At 41.2% G+C, this 18,587-nt stretch overlaps 2 protein-coding genes and 1 long non-coding RNA gene across 5 annotated transcripts in view; all 3 read left to right on the forward strand.

The window, feature by feature from the left end:
• The first annotated feature begins 1,004 nt into the window (after positions 1-1,004).
• LOC104934382 (serine/threonine-protein kinase pim-2-like) lies at positions 1,005-3,644 on the forward strand. Its single transcript, XM_019257110.2, has 8 exons — positions 1,005-1,659; positions 1,742-1,836; positions 1,914-1,961; positions 2,054-2,275; positions 2,640-2,817; positions 2,966-3,139; positions 3,243-3,403; positions 3,529-3,644. The coding sequence occupies exons 1-7, from the start codon at positions 1,194-1,196 to the stop codon at positions 3,371-3,373; spliced, it is 1,314 nt and encodes a 437-aa protein (XP_019112655.2). The 5' UTR covers positions 1,005-1,193; the 3' UTR covers positions 3,374-3,403; positions 3,529-3,644.
• A 1,137-nt stretch (positions 3,645-4,781) lies between these two features.
• Positions 4,782-6,650, forward strand: LOC113746373 (uncharacterized). The gene is made up of 3 exons (XR_003462811.1): positions 4,782-4,868; positions 5,335-5,558; positions 5,727-6,650. It is a non-coding gene; the product is annotated as an uncharacterized LOC113746373 (long non-coding RNA).
• A 4,300-nt stretch (positions 6,651-10,950) lies between these two features.
• The window catches only part of minar1 (membrane integral NOTCH2 associated receptor 1), a 47,156-nt gene continuing 39,519 nt past the window's right edge, over positions 10,951-18,587 (forward strand). Inside the window, exons 1-4 of one of the 3 annotated variants that reach the window (XM_019257147.2) lie at positions 10,951-11,098; positions 11,209-11,495; positions 11,617-12,520; positions 13,844-15,322. In XM_019257147.2, the coding sequence (XP_019112692.2) occupies positions 11,678-12,520; positions 13,844-15,322 (2,322 nt within the window). In that variant the 5' untranslated portion in view covers positions 10,951-11,098; positions 11,209-11,495; positions 11,617-11,677. Of the gene's footprint in view, positions 11,099-11,123; positions 11,496-11,616; positions 12,521-13,843; positions 15,323-18,587 lie in introns of those variants that run through there. The other 2 variants (XM_019257149.2, XM_019257150.2) reach the window with 2 other exon arrangements.

Consider the following 18,587-nt stretch of genomic DNA (forward strand, 5'->3'; position numbering starts at 1 on the left):
AAATCAAGTGCAGCTGCAATTCCACAAACATCCATTTGAAACTGGTTCCAGAAGTGAGTCGATCTCCATTCGTCTCCATGTTAAAATGTCCAATTTCACAGCAGAAATAAACATGTACAAAAAACAGTTTTGGTCTCTGTAGCTAATTTCCCCGTTCCTGACAACTGTGACCTTAACGGTTTACTGTGCATAAACAAAATAGGAAGAGGACTGGACTGTTTCTGTGGTGACGGTTGAGGAAGGCTCTGGATGTTGTGGGGCTGTCTTGGTTGACATGTCTCTGCAACATCGTGTGGATATCGGGGGCAGTGCCTCTGGACTGGCAGACCGGGGTGGTGGTTCCCCTCTTCAAAAAGGGGGACCGGAGGATGTGCTCCAACTATAGGGGGATCACACTCCTCAGCCTCCCCGGGAAGGTCTTTTCGGGAGTCCTGGAGAGGAGGGTCCGCAAGATTGTCGAACCTCGGATCCAGGAGGAGCAGTGTGGTTTTCGTCCTGGCCGTGGAACTGTGGACCAGCTCTATACCCTTAGCATGGCCCTGGAGGGTGCATGGGAGTTCGCCCAACCAGTCTACATGTGTTTTGTGGACCTGGAGAAGGCTTTCGACCGTGTCCCTCGGGGGGTCCTGTGGGGGGTGCTCCGGGAGTATGGGGTTCCAGACCCATTGATACGGGCTATCCGTCCCTGTACTCTCGGTGCCAGAGCTTGGTCCGCATTGCCGGCAGTATATTGTTTCAAATGGGGAGATAAAGAACAGTTAAACATAAAACATAAAATTATTGTCAGAAATATTGAGTGTGTCATCTCTAAATACTGATATTTCAACATTCACTGATTGAGAGTAATTATGGTGGTAGGTTGAAAAAGATCCCACACTCTGCATGGGACTACAGTAATATGAGTGTAAATAACAATAAAATATTTAAAAATAAATGAATCTTGTCTGGATAGAACTTTAGAATGCTAATTTGCATATACTTCTTTCTTTAGATTCTTTGCCCTTGTGATGTCACATTCAGTGTGACTTCACATTCTGAAGGCAACAGCCTCAAAACTCTTACTAGTACGCACTCTTCAGGTATCTGCAGGTGTATTATCAAGTTATCTGGTCTGGAACGACAAGAACATTGTGTCTGTGGCTTTACATAACTTGAACGTGAACACACTCAGTCTTACTAACCTCTGTAACAACATGGAGGAGGATCTGAGTGAAAGCAAGAAGAGGGCTGGTGATGGAAACCACGCTGAACACACTGAGGTTTCAGAGGAGACACACAACAAGAGAAAGACCAGTGTTGTCCAACCACCTGTACAGAAGACAAGGAAGACAAGGTGTAGTATCAACAACACCTTCGACTCCGGCACACATGTAGTGTGCCATGATGGCAAGCCACCAAAAAACCAGGGAAGGTGTTCCAATGCCAGTGACCCCAGTGTGATAGTAGTAGAGAATCTGTCAGTGGAGACGCAGAAAACAAATGCCAATGATGGCGGTGAGGCACCTAAAAAGAAACTGAGCCACAGCACTAGGAGCACTGATGTGAAGAGGGACGTCAGTTCTGATGAAGATGCAGGTGACGTCAACCAAAACTTAAGCAGCGCCTCATCTCAAGAGGAGAAAATCTTTGAGATGTCTTCCTCAGCAAACACAAGCACAGGTAAGCTGGAAACCAAATGACTTAGATTTAAAACACTTGTCATTTCATAAATATCTTAAGATTATGATCTGGGTGTTTTTAGCTGACTTTGAAGACAAGTACTATGAGCTCTGTCGGCTCGGAGCAGGAGGCTACGGCTATGTGTATGATGGATTGCGTAATTCAGACAATTTCCCGGTAGGAAATGCATTTACACACACATAACATTCACTGATCCTCGAGAAGTACCAACCAAATTATTTTCTGTCTTGCAGGTCGCCATCAAGCACATTCCCAAAGAGAATGTGAGATGGGAACAAGTGGTAAGTACTTTCTTTACTGTACTGTGGATGAGCAAAGCCATGATCAAGTTAACTTATAGCATCCTTGGTATGTATGCATTGATTTCCTGTAGATTTGCAATGGGAAGGAGTTTAAAATCATTCTCGAGGTCGCCTTCATGCTGAAAGCCGCCGGTCTACCAGGATCAGTTGGACAATCTGCTGCCGTGTCTCTCCTTGATTGGTACATTCTGGATGAAGAGTTAATACTGGTCATGGAAAACCCAGTCAACTCCATTGACCTCTGGGACTACATTGAATCACAGGGAGGATCATTGGAGGAACATAAGGCAAAGGTAGAGAGACCGACTGAGTAATGTTTGTATGTGTATGTGCATAGTGTTCCCCAGAATAAGCAGGTGTTGGTGTGTTAGCTGTCTTTATAGTCAGGAGTTTATTACATTAGGAAGGATTTACGAAATTTCAGCAAATCCGCTAAAATTAACTGATTGTGCAGGAAAAAGTGTTTTGCTTTAAATGCTGATTAATGATAAAGTTCATGGATAAAATCATGCTATGGAGCTCATATAATGGTGTGTTACTGCCATAGTTTTGACCATTTTTATTATTATGTTGTTTAAGAGACTTTTCCACCCTGTCAAGAATCAGGAGAAATGTTTCCTTGCAGTCCTTTCTAACTCTGTCTCTCTTCTGTCTAAGATGATCCTGAAGCAGCTAGTGGACGCTGCCATTGACATGCACTCTAAGAATGTCTTTCATCGGGACATTAAGCTAGAAAATGTCCTGATTCAAAAGATCTCTGATGTACCAAGAGTCCGTATCATCGACTTTGGTTGTGGCTGCTTCTCAACAGATGCACCTTATGATTCCTTCTGTGGTAAGATATATGTTTACTGCTCCTTACTCATTTGTCAGTCTTTGAAATAATCACTTCAGTAATGTTGTTCATCCCTCATGCTTTTTCTTTCTTTTTCCTTCATCTCTCTGTTTGTCTCCTTCCATTGCTCTGTTGATGTGTGCAATAGGTACCCTTGCTCACTCCCCTCCAGAGTGGATTCAATGTCAGAAATACTGGGCCCGCCCTACCACTGTTTGGCAGCTAGGCGTGCTCTTCTATTCACTGCTGAAAGGACATGTGCCTTTTACCACCGTACACTACATCAACAATGACATTAAATTCAACACAGCACTGTCCACAGGTAAGACGGAATATAAAGGATATATCTATCAATTTTTAAGATGTCTTTTATTCATTGGATTGCCCACTAACCTTTGATCTGCTGCTTGTTTCTCGCTTTTCAGATGTAAGGATTTTACTGCGCATGTGCCTGACCTTAGACCCTAAATTGCGGTCTAGTCTGGAGGAGCTAAAGCAGAGTCGATTCCTCAACAACCCAGCCCTTTGTCTACCTAGGGACATCCTTTATAAGTGACTTTATTTTTGAAAGGTGTCATGGGTTCAGGTAGGTTTCTCCCATCATTCAGCATCATTCTCACAGTCAGGACAGCATCACACATTATCTCTATGAGTTAAAGTCATTCTTTAAACAGCAGAATAGGTATAATGACAGCAAATGTTCCTTTACAGGGAAACTGGCAGAACATCTAAGAAGTAAAAGCTTTCGATAATTGTCAAAAACAACAAACAGAAACAACCATCAGCTGCAGACTGAGAGATGTCAATAAAATCAAACGAGCCTTTCCGTCTCTTGAGAACTTCTTTCAAGTCCAAGTCAACTCTGTCTAAAAGGTTATGGGTAAATGTTTAGATATTTCACGACATAAGTGAAAACCTGTTCAGGAAAATTCCCAATCCAATATTTGCCAAGACATTTCATGGTTCAGTTGGTAGGATTGAGTGGCATCTGGTGGTGTAGTTGCTAATTTAAAATATGTTGCCTCACCCTGTCCCTCCTCATGTGAAGGGAAATCTACAGTTGCCAAAAAAACATGCAAAAAACACATGAAATCATGTGAGACTTCATGACTGTGAGTCTGATGTAGTGATTTGCAGTATATACCCTACAGGGTACAGTCCTCTCTACGTTTCTCTTCACCCTGTAAACATCACATTTCAGTTACAACACTGACAACTGTCAACTCCAGAAGTTCTCTGATGATACAGCCATTGTTGGACGGGTATCAGAAGGAAATCAGAAACAGTACAGGTCTTTGTCGACTGGTACAATCTCAGCCCCCTTCACATCGACCTGGGTATTCACCTCAACAACAAACGGCTGGTCAGACAACAGAAACGTCCAGATGACCCATGTTGCCTGGTTGCCTTTACTCATTTTATTAATAAATGATCCGGCTTCATGTATTTCACTAGTTTAATGGTCTACTGAATATATATCAACTTGATTTTGGATGTGGAAAACTGGCCAGTGGCCAGTCCCATTTTCCAAGAGCATTTGCCTTGAGGTCAAAATCTCCTCTTTGAGCAATCATTGAATCAGTAGTAACATCTCTTCTTGGAGATAAGTGGACAAACACAGTCAATTCTAGCCCAGCAACATTTTCCAGCCATGTGTTGAATTACCTTTTTCGTGTGCATCTTTTAAAAGATTTTTAGGTGGAGCTGTCTTAACGGTCTTTAGGTTACAGTTGAAATTTGTGAACAGATCATCATGTATGCCTCCATTAAGGTGCTCTAGGTCAGTGTTTTTCAACCCTGGTCCTCAGGGAACACTGCCCTGCATGTTTTAGATGTTTCCTGCTCCAACACACCTGTTTCAAATGAGTGGCTCATTATCAGGCCACTGCAGAGCCTGATGAGAGGCTGATCATTTGAATCAGGTGTGTTGGAGCAGGAAACATCTACAACATCATCTGGCCGTCTGGTGATCTCTAGATATTCTTGGTCTCTCACAGAGGCATTCTTGCAAATTCAGGGGTCACTTCTTCAGGGCTTTCTTCCCATGACCTGTGAGATTTTTTCATAGTGTGGAATTGCTTGTACTCTCGCATTATGTTTTGTGCTGTGGCTGCTGGCACCTGAAAACACATGGATAATATTTCATTTATAGATGGTTAGAATACTCTAGTAGTAGTTTATGTCCTTTCCAGCCAGATGAAACCAAAATCGTATGACAAATTACTTTAATTCAAAAATTGCCATTAGTATGAATACATTCTGGCTTAACTGTGTGTACACACACACACACACACAGTGAAAATACAACATCTTTGTCTTTTGATGATGATTTGGACCTGTTTACATGCTTCTGCAAACATTCAAAGCAACAATATTTCTGGGAATTTGGGAGCAATGTCAATAGTTTACAAAACAATATTTCTGGGAATTTGGGAGCAATGTCAATAGTTTACAACAAAAATATTCATCCAACCTTTGTTGAATGTTGTTAAACATATTTATTTAATGTTTTCACAGATGCTTGGATAGTCCTCAAGAGGCTGGAAGACTAACCAACCCAAGAAGTGACATGGAGAGCAAGGGTAAAGAGATGGCAGACATGCTGATCCAGAGGGGCTGGATAGAGAGATGTCATTGGCTGGATGAGTCAAGATGCCTAGTGCCATCTGCGAGCAAAGATTTGCAGTACTTGGTAGTTCTGCCAGAGTACACTTGTGATTGTGTTGCTGCGTCATCTGGAGGTATGCCACCAAATTCTGTGTGGAATAACTTGTTAATCTGAAATTCTAATTATTATGTTATCTCCTTTGAACTTATGAATGGAGATATACAGATATGTAACTTAATATCTACCTCTAGTTGTCTCTCATCTCTACCACTTTGGTGACCTGAAACCATTCTTTTCATAGGTCTCTGCAAGCATTTGCACATCGCGTTGGAAGCAGCACATCAGAGAGGTCATGACATGAGGAATCTGCAGGACAATATTGCAGAAGCAGTGATGATGCAAGGGAATGTGTCACTTACCAACACAACTGTTTTTGTTCAAAGCACTTTGTCAAACAGTCAGTGTCATAGATTTTGTGACTATGACTACAGTACCTGGAGGAAGATGCATGTTCTGCACCCATATAGAAAAAGATTAAAATATAGGCCATCCCCAATGTTGCATAACTATCAAAAGACAAAGTATGTGCATAAAAAAAACAAGCAGCACAAAAACAGGTGTAGCATTCCAAATAATACAGACGAAGAAAAGAAACAGGCATGACTGAGGTTGCTCAGCAGCAGTGTTGGGGTAGCTACTGTGACAACCCTCCGCTCCACTAGGGGCTCTTTGCATTTTTGGTATCTGGTTTCTGGTTCTCTTTTGTTTTGCAGAATCCTGGACAGGGCAGAGTTTTTCATAGACTTTTTGATCTGTGCCTACCAACGCCCACAAAAACACATGCATACACTGCTGAATACTGATTACCACGTTTTTCTTGCGTGAATTGATGATTTTTGTAAATAAATATTCCTTTTGCATTGAAAGCTCGTCCGGTCTCCCCGGTTCCCCTCAATCTCAATTGCTTAATCAATCTTTATTTGTATAGCACCAAATCACAACAAAGTCATCTCAAGGCACTTTACACATAGAGCAGAATGTATGTACTATATGCAAATACTCTGAAAAACCCAAAAATGTAACAAGAGTCACAAGCCAGAAGTAAATTCAACAGTTTATTAACAAAGTGGCTATTTGCACACATTCTTCAAAAAAACATTACTACTCATCTGAGGCTGTAGCACCTAAATGAAGAGACAGATTTATCAGTGGGAAGTGAATAAACTTGCACACATCTTTATTAAACAATCAAATCAAATTTTATTTGTATTGTCGAATTATCCGTGTTTTTGAACGTTTCAGGTTGCTAGTCTTCTTTGAAAAAGGAAGAGGCTTCTTGAGTCCATCTATGTCAATCTGCTGCGCTCGCTTGCTTCCATTGTTGTAGTGCTCTGTGTTTGTCGCAAAGTTGTTTCATACCTGGCAACCCCGGATATCGAATATGGAACTAATTGGTCAGAATAACAAAGGCCAAAACAAACAAAGAGACGGGCCAGGCGGTAAATCTCAAAATAAGCATTTATGGTTGCTGTTGTCAAGAAGCAAATATTTGAACTTAGCATGTTTCCTTAAGAACTGATGATATAGCAAATTCATGTTATGATTTAATACAGTAAATATCTTGTCATCTTGACATTTGCACAGAATCTAGCCACCATGCATATTAGGGGCGTTTGCGTGTGTTTATCCAGCAGGTCTAAACTCCTGTATGTGAGATTTGGGCTCCCCTAAGTCAATTCAGACCTCCACCTCCTCTAATCCCCCCTGCCTCTCTACTCAGTCCAATTAAAGGCTGCTTAGTCAGCCAGGAAATGAACAACTCCAGGTCAGATTGAGCACAGCGTTCTGATATTAACTCTCAGCAGTGAAAGTTAAATGAATGGTAGAAAGACGTTTAGTCTGTTAAGCAATACATTTTGGATAGTGATGGATTTGTCAGCAGTTCTTACTGTGCAAATGGTGCGATCGTCACTCAGGGAAATAAAGCCGATGTACCAGATAAAGTTTGTCTTATTTTCAGTCAATTAATTACATAATCATTTTTCAAATAAAAGTTTCACAGATTTTACTTTTTCTTTTCATATAGATATTTTTCTATCTTTCTAACCATGGTGTTGGGTTCACCTAATCATATCCTAATGAACCAAAAGCATTTTAAAATGATATGTTTCCTCTTTGCCCAGCATGAGCGGGGTTCAGCTCGAGGTTTCTGCTTCTTAAAAAGAAGTTTTTCCTTGCCACTGCCACCAAGTGCTTGATCATGGTGAGATTTGTTGGATAATATTATGAGGACTACAGTCTAGACTCTGCTCCATAAGGAACGTGTCATAAGATAACTTCTGTTATGATTTGGCACTATATAAATAAAATAAAATTGAATTCCTGGACTTAAATTCAGACTCAATCAATCAAAAGCTCCAGAACAGCTGCTAATCTTGTGTTTTCCTCAACTGCTCTTTCTAAAGTTCAGAATAAACTTGACCTTTAAGACAATATGCAGAATAATCTCATAATATCAGAAGCTCCAGAACAATTACTGAAACTATTTCTCATGGTGAAGTGATAATCTTTTCATTCATACATAAGACAACTAAAAACACCTCTCCACTGGGGCTCTGACTGGGCTTTTTACTGTCAGTCAGATCTGGCAGCACTGGGTAAATAAGCTTTCATCATTCATACAGAGACCTATCCAGCTTGGTACCGCCTGGATAGGTCTCTGCTTTATCAAACAGAGAAACACACCAACACCTAGAAGGCAATATAGATTTTCTGGTTCACCTGAGCTGCATTTGTTAGAGCTGCGTTAGGACAGGGAGCCCTGAGGGGCCCGCTCTGTGCTGACCACTGATTCTGCCGACGTGGCTAAGGTGGAGACCTTGAAGAGCTTTTAACTGAATCACGTTTCAAACAGTATTGCTCACTTGACTGCACAGTTGTAGGCCAGTATGCCAGCAACACTATTCATTGAGCTCAACCTCAGTTTCAGTTCATTTAGGTTGAGAAATAGACAAAGACCAAAATACTTCAGGGATGAAAGTTATCACCAGTGTTGGGTATAGTTACTTTGGAAAGTACTTAATTAGGTTACAACATTACCATCAATTAAAAGTAATCTGTTACGTTACAGCGTTACCTATGAATAATGCATTAGAGTACTCATGCGTTACCACAAACCGAGACGTCCTGACAATAAATAACGTCAGTCATCCAACCAAATGAACTCTGCAGGATAACAACAACAGGAAAGACAGTCAGCAATATGACACATAGCGTTTTATTAATTCATTATTTTTTTGTCAGAACAGAGGTAACTCCCGAATGCAGTTATGAAAGTGCATTTAAGTGCGCTTGGTAAACACAATCTGAGGTGAACAGGTAGCAGATTCAGATCCGTTTAAAAATGAAGGTGTGTTAAGGTTTTCACTAGGTCCTATTCATAAAATCATAAACACTATCCTACAGTACGCAGCTTCCTGTAGCTAAATAGTGGTACTGTGTTTGGTTCAGAATTGAATTCAAGGAGTTGTGGTTAATAGTGGTGATCTATAATGCATGTTGGTATTTTAATATAGCAGGAATATATTTTGAAGAAGAAAAGGCAGAGGGGATGTTATTATTATTGGGCCCCAAAAAAAAAAGAATATTTTGTGAAACTCACTCTTTGTTCTGTCACAGTTTGAACCACTCGGTATAAAATTAATATAACACCACAGCGAGCTCTGTCAGGCTGTTATTTCCATGTCAATCACGTGTTGACATCTCAGGGATGTTCGCTGCAGTGGATGGTAAATAAACTTATATCATTTATATAGAAGGGAGCAGTTTGGGGTTCAGTGTCATGCCCAATGAGGCGTTGACTGGACTAAGGGAAGCCGGGAATTAAACCACCCACGACCCACTCCACCACCTGAGCCCCAACCACAGGAGACAGTGCAGGTTTACTGGACTGTACTTGAAGGCCTCATTCAGCGTAGTTAATTACTTTCAGCTTTTTGCTCCACTTTGTCTCCTGCAGTGTGATGTAAGTTCACAGGTACAGTAGTCCATCATTCCTCATGGTCCTGATGTCCCCCTTGGAAGTGCCTGAAGGACCTTTGAGGTGTGTGAAGCCCACTTCACATCCACTGCAGAGCAGGTGGATCCTCATGGATCCTGAAGATTGTTGCCTGTGCATGAAGACCACGTGCACAGATGTGACAGGATGACGTCACACCGTTCAATCATACTGTCAGGTAATTGAAAATGTCTCCATTGTCCAGTGTAGGTATAGTTACGTCATTCTGAGTGGAAACAAAGAGCTGCATAGATAACACACATTCAAGGAGGCTCTGACCGGAAGTAAGGCACCTTGCTTTCACAATAAGAGCGTAAACCTAAAATGAATTTTTTTAAAAAAGCACATTGAACAAATATATAAAAAGTCATTATGGTGCTGTTGGTTGTGCCAATGCAACAGAGACCATATTCTAATAATGTGTATTATTGTATTTGTATTTTTCTTTACTTCCAGTTTCTTTCACATGCACTGCCAAATATTCACAGTGTGTGCACAGGTTTAGAATAACGTCCTGATTTCATCCTGGATGGATGTGTGTGTGTGTGTGTGTGTGTGTGTGTGTGTGTGTGTGTGTGTGTGTGTGTGTGTGTATCTCACCTATTTCTGTTTCTGTTCACACAACTTTCATTACCGCTCACGTGTAACGTTTGATTAACTTTTCTTTTGGAACGATGCACATTTTACGAACGAATAGATCTTAGTCTCACCTTACCTGTTCAAATGAATATGAGTCATGTTTAATGTATTCACATCTGTGAAGAAGAAATTAGATTAGATTTAAAAATACATAGGCCTTTGTGTATGCACAGGCTACTTCTAGTAAACACTTAAAGTGACACTAAGTAGACAAAATGCCATAAATTGTTGTTAACTTCATATTTCAGTGTTAGATTTTTGCACATATTCAAACTCGGGGCGACAGGTAAAAGAGGAGACACAGGTTTGGAGGTGCTGGAGAGTATCGACTCAGTAGAAGAGTAGTAATAGTATTAGAATTTAGAGTTACTTGTACTCTAATTGAGTAATTGTACACTACTTTAATTATGTAAGTAAATAAATTGTATAGGCTACTACTGTATACTTTACCTGCACTTCATTCCTTCAGACAAATATCCACTAAAATGAGTGTTATAGAAATAATATCATGGCTGTTTTCCTGATCAGTATTCTTTATAACGTGTTGACTTCATTAAATGTGATGCATTTTTATATAAATTATTATTCACTTGTTAATAAATCAGAAATAAATGATTCAAAATCTTGTTTATTTTATAATAATAAACTCTGACAAGAGCTGTGTGAGCAGTATTTGTACTTTTGTCTATGATTCACGTGTCTATGGTAAACATATGGAGAATGAATCTTCCATCCTCTCCAGATGGAAGATTCTGATCACCTCTCTGAGGCTTTTATTTTGAAATCAGAAAGCGGCAGTATTGTTGCCTGTTGTGTTGCGCTTGACGTGGGTCTGTGCACAGCACAGCGTGTGTCTTCAGTTCCCTTCAGCTCATCCAGCGCAGCTTCCACAGCAGTATCGAGGAATTACGCAGGACATGTGGAGACTGTCCAGCGCGCCGGGACTCACCTGAACCCGAGAAAAACCATCCGTGACAGTAAATGTTCATGTTTTTATTTTATTTTTTTAATCAGCATGTACATGTGCGCGTGCATGTGAGGATATATACTATGCGTTCATGTATTTATTTTTCTTTCTTTGATTCAGACTGACGGATAATTGGAGGGGCTTTGCAGCGGGTCTCTGTGCACCCGGGCTGGGATGCTTGTCGGAGGTTCTGCGCGCTGCGGATTCAGATGATGCCTGATTACTCTGAGTTGATTTCCCCTTTTGGTGGCTCTGTGATGAGACGCTGCTGTGCTGCACCGAGCTGATCAGATGATTTTCCGCTCTGTTCGCAGCAGCTCAAGGTATGCAGATACAACTGAAAGCCCCCTGTGTGCGCGCCCTGCGCTATTAAAGGCTCTGCAGCTGCTGCTACTATCGGAATGCAAGTGGGCTTTACTGTGTCAGGAGCAGGATGAATTCACGCCTCATTTTGACTGTGCGTAATACAACCAGAAAACTATGTGTCTGGCAACATTCAATGAACATTCAGATATGTGTTCTTTCCAGGTACCAAGCTTCTCCTGAGGTAGGACCGTCTCTGTAGGTCTGTTCCAGCCACCCAGCAGCTATGGATCCCCTCCCAGAGTACTCTATGTTTCTGGTCCGGATCCTGGAGGAGCTGGACACTAAGCACAACACCATGTCCTACCAGGACCTGTGTAAGTCCCTGTGTGCTCGCTTCGACCTGGTGCACCTGGCCAAGCTCCGCAGCCTGCTCTTCTACACGGCCTGCCTGGACCCTGCCTTCCCGGCCACCCTCTTTAAGGACAAGATGCGCTGCTCTATGGAGGACCCACAGTCCAAGAAGCTCATGGTGGCAGCAGACATTGTCACCATGTTTAACTTGATCCAGATGAACGGAGGCATAGCCAAAGACAAGCTCCCTATAGTGCACAGAGCCAAGTTCCACAAGAACCAGTCAGTGGAGCTGTGCAGGTCTGACAATGACGCCTATAAGTTTCAGGACTGTGATATGGGAGTTAGTTATGAGCACATGGATCATCCCAGGGATGGACACCATCACCACCATCACCACCACCGCCCCCAGCAGCATCCTGTGCCTCAGAATGCCCCTCCCTGTCCTAAACCATCCGAGTGCAACAACTGCCAGCAGTTTATTCCCGCCTCCGTCCCCAACTTTCTTTTGGGTGTCAACAAGGACCTGAAATGTAGAGCAGCCTCTCTGGACAAACTCCACCATTTGCCCCAGTACTCCAGTGGCAGTCCGCCCTCTCCACCCTGCGAAATGCAGAGCACCTACTTTCCTATGGACATCGACAGCGAGTCCACGACCGACCAAGAGTCCCTGAGGCACATTGGCCATGCAGAGCCGTTCACTGTTCACCCCTGCATCCAGAAGAGGAACATCTTTAAGGAGGACTTCCACAATTTCGTGGCCTTCTCACCACAGGTTTGTGCCGTTGAAAGAGAGAGAGAGGGCTGTTTGATTCTGTGTTAATGTGCTCTCTGTTTAAAACATATTCTCATCAGGACATGTTGTGTTGAAAAGTAACAGAAAAAGAAGAATTAGACATTATCTTGTAGAGTCTAAGAGAAATAAATGTATATAGATTTCTTATCTAGTGAATTTATAAGCTTCCAAGTTATTTTTAGTGACAGCTTCACTCAAATCATTTTGTCAAATGACATATTTTGTTGACATTTGAAACATCAACTGATAAGTGACTTAATAGTTCATTCATTGTCAAACTAGCCAAACTATTCAAACTATTGTTTAGTGTGTTTTACCAGTTAACCAGAGCAGGAATTAGTCATATGAATCTATATGAATCTACAGTCTGATGTTGTGTTTCACCTCATTTAAGAGAAATGTTGCATGACTTGATTTTACATGTCAAATAATGAATAATAATACAGATAAATTAAGAAAGTGTAATTGTTTAACAGAATCTTTAAGAATCTTAGAAATCCCGATTGTAAAAATCTCAACAGAATATTGACGTGAAAGTCCAACAAAGTGCAACAAATATGAAACACCTTGAGTTGATGAACAATGTAAGAAGCATTTTTAATTAATTTGTTACCTGATATATATGTTGATATGTAGAGAGAGCTGGGGGAACTGTCATTGTATCAAATGTAAGTTCTCATTATGCTAAATGACCCCATTCATAGTGTCATAATATTAAATATATTACATGATGCATTGACATGTAAGCAGCATTTTAATGTACTTTATGTGTGTATGTGTGCAAGGTCAAGTCTCAAAATACATCCCCATAGCCTATACTTTACCTTCACATATGAGTTATGCATTAATAATCAAGTAAGGCTCTCTCGCTCACGCTGTCTAATTTATACACAGCTCTTTTTGTCTCATGGCATAAAGCATTATATTTTCCCGACACAGATAATTAAATTCTGCTTCCGACCGTAAATGCCATATTATATTATCTTAACACTAAGCCCCCTTTATATTCTGAAGGTCAGAGGTCTATAATTGAAGTCTTGCTGTTTCCATGAACACAACTTGACTGAATGCTCTTTGAGATAATTATTAAGTACAGTGCATCAAACCTTTTGCTCGGTTTAATAATACATTTACATTTTGTTTCTAACATAAGCCCTAGACGGCTCCACAGTTTGGTGATGTTTAGACAATTTTACAGTTATGCATTGATTTGTGTCCATAGTCATAATTAGTGGACTGTCTCTGATGTCTTTGCTGTTTGTTTTAAAGCCAATTCAGTCCTTGTCTGGGTTACTGTTGTAGGTCATCACCACTGAGTCCAAACAGGGCAAGAAGGCTTACCACAGGAGGGAGCTGCACAAGCCTGCCACCTTCTTCAACCACAGCTTTGAACTGCCCTACAGTAACCCCTATTTTGAGCCCCCACTCAACTCCCCTCTCCAGGACAGAAGGAGGGTGAAGCACGAGAGCCTGGATGACTTACAAGCATCCACATACTTCGGGCCAACCACGATCTCTGAGACCGTCAGCAGGAAGCACAGTAACAAACCAGGGAAGCAGCCATCGTGGCCGGTGAAGAGCCTCAGTCTTAACACGGAAGAGGGGCCGCCGGACTTTGAGAGGTCATTCCTGAACAGCAAACCACTCAAAGAAAACCATCATCACAATATCAGCATCAGCATCAGCACCGACAGTGAGCAGCATTTTCAGAGCCCAAAAGAAAAGGTTATAGCTTCTCCATCTGGCTTTGCAAAGAAAACTAACGGAATAAAAACAAAGGATGTGGCACTGATGGCAAGTGGGCCTGCAGGTTTGGACAAAAGAGAAGTAGCCAAAAGGTTTAGAGACAAAAATATGAACAGTCCATCCTTTCAGGGAGGCGACAGTTCCTCGAGTGTTGGGACTCAAACAGAACAGGCTGAGCAGAAGAAAGTGAAGGAGTACAATGCCAAGTACAATGACAGAGAAAGACACACCTTCAAACACTCTGATGAGGACTCTGAGATCATTAGTGATGACATTAGTGACATTTTTCGCTTTCTGGACGATATGAGTGTGTGTGACTCTCTGGGTGTTGTCCAACCATCATGCTACAACAGTAATGGGTCTCTCTCTCAGATAACACTAAAGTCGGAAGGCGACAGCTCACCTGAGCGCAACACGGTCAAACTAGCCAAGTCCAAGCTGGACCGTCTTTTCCATTCACTTGAAAACACCGACGACGAGCTCAAATCGAGCGTGTGCAAGCTGGTGATGAGGATTGGTGAGATCGAGAAGAAGCTGGAGTCTCTGTCAGGCGTTCGCAGTGAAATCTCCCAGGTGCTTTCCAAACTCAACAAGTTGGACGAGAAGATCCAGGAGCCCGAGCCCAATGGAAGACACGGGGAGACGGCGTCTGCATCCGGGTCCAATGCCACCCCTGACAAGCCGCAACCCCACCCTCATCCACATCCCGACAGCACCCTCTCACCTCGTGTTTTCCAGTGCCACACTACAGGCCACAATGTCAAAATGGACAACGGCTCCTCTGGGGAGTGGTGCTGCTCAGATGGGAGTAACAGTGACAGCCTCAGGGTAAAAGCTCTGAAGAAGAGCATGTTCACCAGGAGGTCATCCCGCTCGCTCAATGAGGAGAACAGTGCTACTGAGTCAAAGGTCTCCAGCATTACCAACTCTCCACGGGACTGGAGGACAGTGTCCTACTCGTGTCACCATGGAGATGAGGGCAAGGACAAAGACAGAGATAGAGACAGCAAGGACAGACACCGAAAAGCCAAAGAGGTAGGTAGAGTGTTGTTAAATTCACTTTTAAATTAGAATGAAACACACTGTGTTTATGGATTCAGTAACTGAATAATTAGATGAAATATAGGGGCATGGCTGCTTTTCTCTGTTGTAACATGCAAATACATATAACCTCCATGGTAATAGCAGAGGTATGTCTTTGTGAAACTTGAACATTTTTTGTTTGCAGTGTATAGCCATTTCATTAGTATTTTTATGTGCTTATTATTTTTATGAACTTGTCTACTTTTTTGTATTATTTCTTCTTATATTTAATTGATTTTGTGTCCACATGATACATGTTCACTCCAGTTGCTAACTTTGTCAGTCTGCTGTCTGCATATAGTGAGTTTATCAGAGCCTTTTCATTGATTTCTGCTGTCAGCTGTTGCTGGAAACCTGAAGTCCTGACACTGAACCAAAACAATAAAGCTGAGGCAGTAAATGCTCTGTAGAGGGGGGCTGCAGGTAATACTTTGTAATAACCGTAATCATAAGTAAATTGCTAGTTAATTTAAAGTTAATATTATTATTTTACTGTTAACAAACAATAAATGAATGAATTACATGGATGTTACTAGTTATTATTAATGCTGTAATTCATGTTATTTTAACAAAGTCAAATAGTTTCTTAATTCGATTGGTAATATGTTTGATAATAAGTATGTATATGATATGTTATGTTATCTTGGTCAATATCAAGTCACGGAGGACACAATTTAACAAATGACACTTAATACTTTCATAAATGTTCATGTCAGTCCTGTATATGAGGCATATAGAAGTGATCCGAGCACAGAACCTTGAGGAACTCCGTGACTAACTTTGGTGTGCATGGAGGATTTATCATTACCATAAACAAACTGATCAGATAGCTTATTGGGTTTCCTTTAATGCCAATTAGATGTTCAAGTCTCTAATAAAATATGATGGTCAATGGTGTCAAATGCAGCACTAAGATTTACCACTAAGACAAGTACAGAGACGAGTCCTTTGATTTTCATTAGAGTCGTCTCTATGCTATGATGCTGACTGAAAATCTATAAACTGTTATTATGAAGAAAGTCACACAACAGTTAGATATAGGTTAGATATCGGTGCATAGTTGGCAACCAGGTTGAACTGTGGCTGCAGAGTGCACAGCACAAATCACACTGTGTCTGAAAGGGCCATAAATATGTATCAGGTCTGTTTCTAAGGTTCCTGTGTCTGAAGATAAATCGGTGCCAGTTGAGGGCAGGAGATGGTGACTCTATGGTCGTTTCTATAAGTTACAATTTTATCATTGAGGTCATTATCATTTAGGTCTGCAGTCAGGGTGTGGTTATCCTGGCTTAATGACTGAAGACAAGGTTAAACCACTAGCCTGGCTCTGTCCATAGTTCTACATTATATTGTGTGTTTAACCTTTAACTGAAGAGCTGTGTATAGTCTGTGTATAGACACACTGACTTGACTGCGTGGGCGAAACATTTTTTTTGTGCTGACTGTTTTGTTTGGTATTGATTTGACCTGGTTGCTGGTCGTTCGGATATATTCATTCTTATTTGGAGATGAGGTAGTTGGGATGACTGACAAATTGATTGACTAATTGAAACATTTGTTTGTCAGTTTCAAGTTTTTCTTAAAGGTAGACTCTCTGCAGAGTTGCAGTGAGCACAGGTTTGTGGTAAAATTACTGTGCCGAGAACACTGACATTTAATAATTCCAGTTAGTATTGGCTGATATAACAAACTTGATATGAGAATTTGAATGTTGATGCCATGGCAGCTACTGTTTCCCTTTAATATCTCCAAATGTGTTAAGCCAAGGACTGGGATTTTGGTACCTTGATTTAAATTTGCAGAAGTTAAAGACATTTATTTCTGCCTGGTCTTATCATCCAACCAAGTCACAAGTCACACACACACACAAAAAAAAATTTCACTGTCATGTGTAGGATAACCATGTCTAATAAATGATCACATAATTATGACAGTGGTTGGCTTGTTTAGTCCAGACACTGTGGGATTGATTATCAAAAGGTGGGAGAATAAAGGAGTGATGAGTGAATAAAACAACTTAAAGATTAAAATTCATGCTAAAAATAGATTTAATGAGATATTTATGATGGTTGGCTGTTGGGCTGTTACTTCCTGACGAGGTGAATCAGATTATTTCTGGTAGGAAGACTCTGGAATGCCCCATAAACAAAATGCGATAAGCAGTGCAGATACAGCCACTTAGAATGGCCAGCTGGTCCATGACAGGGCCCGTACAGATCCGGAGCAGATCCCCGCTGGGTCCCAGCTTGGTCCTTTGGGGTAATTAGATACCAGTTCAGTGACGTTGAGGCTGTTCTGTAAATAGTTTTCTGAAACATATAGCAACTTCAAAACACACGTCAAAATACACGTCCATTCACATTTGCATGTAAATGGACGTGAAGTTTGGGGTAGATTTGACAGTGTATAGCGTAGTAACACCAACTTCCTATTTAATGGTGAATTTCAACTCAATTCATTGAGAAGTTCATTAAAGTATGATCCCTGTAAATCCCCCCCAAACAAACATTGAATTCAAAATGTCTAACTTCCTGTTTGGTTTGAGGTATAGCTCCAAGAAACAACTCCAGCTTATCCTCACACACTTTTAGTTTCAGCACCACCCATGTAACTGTGAGTGGTGATACCGATACACATCATTCAGTTGGTTGAACAGATATTTATAATAGTGTACTTGCTCAACCCTAGTGGAAAACAATTGCACAGCGGAATCTTGACCCTGACAGTTTCTGAAGAGGGTGGAGACCGGATCAGGACAGGTGCTGCTGGTGGATTGAGCTTGTTAAGGCATGAAGCCAAGAGTTATAAGATACATTGGGGAAGAGGAGGAAAGAACTAGTTAGAGCTTGGAAATGAAGGGGTGGTGACTCTGGGAATTGACCCTGGGCACAAACCTTAAGGTTACAATTTGATGAACAGATGCTACTACACTCAAATTTATCTTGTATGTTGTCGTAGATATACATCTGAGAGTTCCCAGAACCATCATGGGTAAATACACCCCTAAGTATCAAACTTCAGTAAAATGAACATGTGTAGAACATTCCAATAAATAAAATGATGCTCTTCATAGGAGGAATAGGTTTTCTGACACCTCACATGCAGAGTTTGTGAAGTTTTTGGATGGAAACAGTCTTGGCATCTCTGTTCGCTGGTTTTATGGCTGAAGCTGGAACCATAGAAGATTTCTAAAGCAGCCTCCTAATGAAAAAAAAGG

Source organism: Larimichthys crocea, chromosome VIII (genome assembly GCF_000972845.2).
Source record: "Larimichthys crocea isolate SSNF chromosome VIII, L_crocea_2.0, whole genome shotgun sequence".
Lineage (NCBI taxonomy): Eukaryota > Metazoa > Chordata > Actinopteri > Sciaenidae > Larimichthys > Larimichthys crocea.

Excerpts from the sequence above, each read along its gene's own strand:
- LOC104934382 (XM_019257110.2), top strand. The coding sequence starts at position 1,194 with ATGGAGGAGGATCTGAGTGAAAGCAAGAAGAGGGCTGGTGATGGAAAC. Across the intron at positions 1,837-1,913 it reads GTAATTCAGACAATTTCCCG|GTCGCCATCAAGCACATTCC; the intron begins GTAGGAAATGCA and ends TCTGTCTTGCAG. Across the intron at positions 1,962-2,053 it reads ATGTGAGATGGGAACAAGTG|ATTTGCAATGGGAAGGAGTT; the intron begins GTAAGTACTTTC and ends GATTTCCTGTAG.